The sequence below is a fragment of the Sinocyclocheilus anshuiensis genome, unplaced genomic scaffold (assembly GCF_001515605.1).
Source record: "Sinocyclocheilus anshuiensis isolate Anshui unplaced genomic scaffold, SAMN03320099.WGS_v1.1 scaffold479, whole genome shotgun sequence".
In the NCBI taxonomy this organism is placed as follows: Eukaryota; Metazoa; Chordata; class Actinopteri; order Cypriniformes; family Cyprinidae; genus Sinocyclocheilus; species Sinocyclocheilus anshuiensis.
The window spans coordinates 102,152-108,989 of NW_015551042.1; the positions used below are offsets into that span (position 1 = coordinate 102,152).

At 35.3% G+C, this 6,838-nt stretch overlaps 1 protein-coding gene across 1 annotated transcript in view; it reads right to left on the reverse strand.

Annotated features, from left to right (window-relative positions):
• loxhd1b (lipoxygenase homology PLAT domains 1b) overlaps positions 1–6,477 on the reverse strand; it is a 61,923-nt gene extending 55,446 nt beyond the window's left edge. Inside the window, 5 exon segments of the mRNA XM_016451160.1 lie at positions 95–193; positions 1,286–1,470; positions 2,115–2,195; positions 3,142–3,256; positions 5,885–6,477. Of these exon segments, the coding sequence (XP_016306646.1) occupies positions 95–193; positions 1,286–1,470; positions 2,115–2,195; positions 3,142–3,256; positions 5,885–6,158 (754 nt within the window). The 5' untranslated portion in view covers positions 6,159–6,477.
• Positions 6,478–6,838: the final 361 nt, after the last annotated feature.

Sequence of the window (6,838 nt, forward strand, 5' to 3'; positions counted from 1 at the left end):
TATATAATTTTTTTTTTTCCCCACCCATTGAGAATCACTTTAAAGCACACACTTAAACAGGACTGTTTTATTACCTATATTACTTCTTTATTACCTGTATCACCATTTTCTCCAAAAATGTTGAGAAAGACATCAGCATCTGTCCCACTGCCTTTCACGTCAGCTGTGAACACGCTCACAACATATTTATTATCTGCAAAAAATAGCACAATAAAGCATACAACAAACATTTTACAAAAAAACATTTTAGGTTGTAATATAGAAGCAAGCATTTATTAAACATGCCAAACATGTTTAAACAAAAGCATGATCCAAGAAATCAGATGATAGAACTGTGCTTTTAGAATAATTTTGAAAAATTTGATTTTCCAATATATTTGCTAAAATATATTTATGTAAATATATACATTTTCTTTCAATAAATTCTTGGCCATTTTCTGAACACATATTTTAAAAATATTGCTATTTTGGTATATGAAGGTTGAAACTACATTTATTTTCCATTTCAAAAATATATTTCATTGAGCTTACAAAATATATTTAGCATATATTTATAATATACAAAATATAATTTTTGCATGTTTTAAAGGAAAATGATTGCATTTAGCCATTACTTGCAGTGTTTGATCAACAGGCTCATACAGAAACACAAACAGCTTCACTTACTGTACGACATTCTCATATATGTGACCCTGGAGCACAAAACCAGTCATAAGGGTCAATTTTTCAAAATTGAGATTTATGCATCATCTGAAAGCTGAATAAATAATCTTTCCATTGATGTATGGTTTGTTAGGATCAGACAATATTTGGTCAAGATACAACTATTTGAAAATCTGAGGGTGCAAAAAAATCTAAATATTGAGAAAATCAACTTTAAAGTTGTTAAAATTAAGTTATTAGCAATGCATATTACTAATCAAAAATTAAGTTTTGATGTATTTACGGTAGGAAATTTATTAAATATCTTTATGGAACATGAACTTTACTTAATATCCTAATGATTTTTGGCATAAAAGACAAATCAATAATTCTGACCCATACAATGTATTGTTGGCTATTGCTACAAATATACCCCAGCGACTTAAGACTGCTTTTGTGCTGCAGGGTCACATATCGATATGCATGGATTAAATTAGCACAGACTCTTTGGACTAGATGCCATCATGAAATTGACACTTAACTTGACTTGACTCAAGGAATCAGAGGAAAAAGGGCAGAGACAGAGACAATTTTTCTCCATAGTCCAGCACTCTTAAAGGTGATATAGGAGATAAAGCCTCACATTTGGGCATGTCCATGGGGTCCAGACTACCCAGCAGGTCTCGGACGAACAGGCTGTCCCCTTCGGTTCTGCTCAGCCAGTTGTTGCAGGCGAAGTAGAAGCGTAAATGCGGTCTGTTCATGTCGGTGACCACGACCCGGTCCAGAAACCAGCTGGCGTTCAGACCCGTGTTATCATGTTCAATCCTGACAAAAACACACAACACTACTAGTTTAAAGTTACAACTACTCATTCTTTAACTGTATTATTTCACACCCTCCAAAATAATTATAAAGCTGAACAATAATGCTGTACTTTTAGTTTTGAACAGAAATTCATACAGTAGCTACAATTTATATTTATCTACAAGACTGGAGGCTTTAAATCAAAAGGTTTTTAAGATCATGAGAAAATAAACAAACTTTGAATCTGTAGTCTGCATTTAATTATTGATTTTAGTCATATTAATATGTTTACAGTATATTATTAAATATTGCAAGTATAACTAATTAAATTAAACATGACATTTTGCAGCAGAAAAACTGAAATAGTATTTTATTGTAAAATATACTCCAATAATTTGTTTTATTTACTACTTTTCTTTTTTTTTTCATTGTAGTAAAATAATATATTTGACTAATATTTAGTAAACTGAACTTATAATTGAAAATAAATATATACATTTTACTAATAGAGTAATATATTAGTAAAATATATTATTTTACTAATATTTATTTATTTTCACATACTGTACATTATTGTTTCTCCTCTATGCCCCGCCTTTCTGAAACGCGTCGATTTTCTAATATTTATTTATTTTCAGTAATCAAAGTTAAATTGGTCAACTTACCTAATTTTTTTCAAAGGGCCGACATTGTGTGTTTTTATCCGGAAGACATCAGTTTTGTTTTTTTCAAAAGCAGTTCGATTTCTGCAATAAATATCAATGCAAACAGAACTCTACTTAATTTCCGCAAACACAGAATCATCTAACCTGATTCAAAAGTTGAAGACAAAATCAAACCCTCAATCCCTTTAAACAATCACAATAATCAGTCTGTATATTAATGTGAGGTGTAAATGCAATGCAATGGTGTCTCAATGACAGATCCATCATGATCTTTAAGCACAATGACTTACAGTACAAGCCTTGGAGAATAAATGCAAGTTATATGCACAATGGCTGTGTATTCCATCTCTTTTGCTTAAATGCACTCAGTGTACAATTACGGTTATTGTGTCTTGAGAAAGAAATTAAATTAAATACCCTTAGTAAACTTCAAAAGAGTCATGACACATTTCAGAAAATACATGATATCTAGCAGCCAATATATCATGCATTTGCTGACAAACACACATATTCTGTAAATGAGCTTTATGCAGATGATATAGTCTGAATGATGTGTGTCTGGAAACAGAATAGTAAAGCGCTGCAGTATTTTCTCTCTACAGCACAATGCTATACATTTCCACAGGATTCACACCAGTTCATCATAGGGATGTACAGCACATGCATATTGTAGCCTTTCATTATGAAGAGCAATAAACCTCGCTGAATCAGATTTTGCCATCATGCAAATGAAATATTGCTCCTTGATGAAAGGTTCTAGAATATCATGTGTGCATGTAAACGTCACAACAGCGGCGAGATCTGGATTCCCCTCAATCAGAGAGGAACAGACTCAAATACCTCTTGTCTGTGCTGTGGATTCGGGGAAAGACAGAATGATGGTGTTAAATATCAGTAGAAAAAACATTCATGCACAACTGTAAACAACGAGACGTGCAGCTACCAGGCCAAACAGGCAATTCATTTATTATTTACACAGATGATTATGAGTCAAGTTTCAGGTCAGCAGAGCTTCATACGGACTCACTTGCTGGCCAGATGCAGTTTGGGAGTGATGCCATATTCGCCGAAGAGTGTGATGAAGATGTTGGCGTCCGTTCCGGCTCCGTTGACATCTCCGGTGATGGTCACCACCTCATAGACTGAGAGAAAAACATGCTTGATTTGAAGGAACACAGAATACATGAGATCCGGTGCATTATTAATGAAGAGATTCCATAGCAGAAGAGCCTGAAACATCCTGCTGAACAATGACTAAGCTCAGGAAAAACTCATCATGACATGATACAGTCAAGATAATCGACACTGAAATCAGAAAACAGATCATTAAAGCATGATGTTCTCAGAACGTTCTGGCAAGGTTATGAGCAAACATTCTTCCAGTAGCATTAATAAAACATTTTTTTCAAAGTTATAATAACTATTTATACATAATGTGTGGAACATTTTTCTGAAACATTTTAGTTCGTCTAACATTTTTAAAATGTTACTACTTGTTTGAGAACATTCAAAAGTAACATTTCCATAATGTTTGCAAAATTATAAAATGGAATGTTCCAGTAACATTTGTATATAACAAAGAAAAAACGTTTTTTAAACATTTTGAACATTCAGCGAACATTAAAAAATAATGTTTTCATAACTTACTTATAACGTTAGCAAAACGTTCTTAGAACATTTTTCTGTTAACTGGGAATTTGAATCAGTCTAATGACTACAGTGTAAACAGTAGAGTCTGAATGACTCATGAATGAATGACTCTCTAACTGATTCCTTGTAATGAATCAGTCAAAAAGATTCTCAAAGACTCTCAAACTCACAATTTGAATCGGTCTAATGACTACAGTACAGTGTGAACAGTGGTGTCTGATTCATGAACAAATGACTCTCTAAACAATTCCTTGTATTGAATCAGTCAAAAAGACTCACAAACGGCCTAAAACTCACAATTTGAATCAGTCTAATAACTACAAGGTGAACAGTGGAGTCTGACTCATAAATGAACAAATCTGTAAATGATTTCTTTAAATGAATCAGTCAGTCAAAGAGACTCACAAACAGCCTCAAACTCACACTTTGAATCAGTCTAAAAACTACAGGGTGAACAGTGGAGTCTGACTCATAAATGAACAAATCCGTAAATGATTTCTTGTAATTAATCAGTCAGAAAGACTCACAAACAGCCTCAAACTCACAATTTGAATCAGTCTAATAACTACAGGGTGAACAGTGGAGTCTGACTCATAAATGAATGAATCTGTAAATGATTTCTTGTAATTAATCAGTCAAAAAACTCACAAACAGCCTCAAACTCAAAATTTGAATCAGTCTAATAACTACAGGGTGAACAGTGGAGTCTGACTCATAAATGAATGAATCTGTAAATGATTTCTTGTAATGAATCAGTCAAAAAGACTCACAAACAGCCTTAAACTCACAATTTGAATCAGTCTAATAACTACAGGGTGAACAGTGGAGTCTGACTCATAAATGAATGAATCTGTAAATGATTTCCTCAAATGAATCAGTCAGTCAAAAAGACTCACAAACAGCCTCAAGCTCACACTTTGAATCAGTCTAATAACTACACGGTGAACAGTGGAGTCTGATTCATAAATGAACAAATCTGTAAATGATTTCTTGTAATGAATCAGTCAGAAAGACTCACAAACATCCTTAAACTCACAATTTGAATCAGTCTAATAACTACAGGGTGAACAGTGGAGTCTGACTCATAAATGAATGAATCTGTAAATGATTTCTTGTAACGAATCAGTCAAAAAGACTCACAGACAGCCTCAAACTCACAATTTGAATCAGTCTAATAACTACAGGGTGAACAGTGGAGTCTGACTCATAAATGAATGAATCTGTAAATGATTTCTTGTAATGAATCACTCAAAAAGACTCACAAACAGCCTCAAACTCACAATTTGAATCAGTCTAATAACTACAGGGTGAACAGTGGAGTCTGACTCATAAATGAACAAATCTGTAAATTATTTATTGTAATGAATCAGTCAAAAAGACTCACAAACAGCCTCAAACTCACACTTTGAATCAGTCTAATAACTACAGGGTGAACAGTGGAGTCTGACTCATAAATGAACGAATCTGTAATGATTTCTTGTAATGAATCAGTAAAAAAAGACTCACAAACAGTTTCAAACTCACAATTTGAATTGTTCTTATAACTACACACTCTTAAAAATAAAGGTCGCAAAAGGGTGTTTTCCAACGCTATCTCACGACCAATTCGTACATATTTTACGAGGTGGCTAATTCGTAGGAATTCGTACGACCTCACTCGTATGATTTTGTACGATTTGTCTAGACCCCAGTGACGGGTAGGTTTAGGGGCAGGGTTAGGTGTAGGTCATTCGTACAAATTCATACGAATTGTGCAACTCGTAAAATACATACTATTTAGCAAAAATCCTATGAATTTTTACAAGTGAGGTGATACGAATTTGTATGAATTAGCCACCTCGTAAAATATGTACGAATTGCCGTGAGATAGGGCTCTAATTTCACAGTGATTCCTTGGAAGAACCATTTTTGGATCCCCAAAGAACCTTTAAGTGATCAGTTCTTAAAATAAACATTTTTTCTTAGTATGAAGAACATTTGATCATCTAAATAACTTTTTTTTTTTCACTATAAAGAACCTTTAGTGGTTTCATGTATGTTAAAGGTTCTTCATGAAACCATCAATGCCAAAAAAGAAGCTTTATTTTTAAGAGTGTTTAATAATGTTTGAGTTGCTCTACCTTTTTTCTTGTGGTACTCATCTTCATAGTTCTCCACTTTCTCAGGCTCGTAGTTTCTCAGCTCGTTCTCATAAATCTCCACATAATCAACGTTTTTGGATTTCTTCTTCTTGCCCTTTCCCTTCTTGCCCTCGTCATCGCTATCATCGGCTCCTTTCTTGGACTTCTTCTTCTTCTTCTTCTGGGAGTCGTCATCCTCCTCCTCTGATTCTTCTTTCTCGGCTTTCTTCTTCTTCTTCCCCTCATCCTTGGACTTCTTGTCTTTGGATCCCATGATGCTCTCCGCAGGGTTTTGATTCTTCTTTGTGCTCTTTTTGCTCACTTGAATGACATCTGGAAGGTTCTGGTGTTCATCTTCACTACTCTTCACCTCCTCATCCTCCTGCCTTGAGGTCTTCTTCTTCTTCTTCTTCTTCTTCTTTTTCACCTCGGATGCATCGCTGAGCGATTCTGTGTCCTCAGCGTGTTTGTATTTCTTCTTTGTGGCACAATCTGGAGTGCTGATCTTACCTTTCCTTCTCGACTTTGATTTCTTCTCCTCTCCGTCATCGTCCTCCTCTTCGGTTTCCTGTGACTGCCGTGTTTTTTTCTCCTTCGAGGGCATCTTTAATTTATTTACTACAGTGTAACTTTAACTGTTGACTGTGAGTGACCAGGTGAAAGATGACGAGGCTGACCTGTGATGCTGGCCGGACCTGCCAGGAAGAGCTGGGCCACGGGTGAAGTGCAGGAGCCGCAGGGCTTCCCTTCCTGATGACAGCCGCCCCATTAAACATGACACACTCCACCATCATGTGACTGACAGCAGAGTAAACAAGAGCTGCCAGTCACACACAGACACACACACTCACTGCTGGTCACACACACACACACACACGCACACAGACACACACACACTCACACACTCTCACACACACACACACACACACACACACTCACACACTCTCACACACA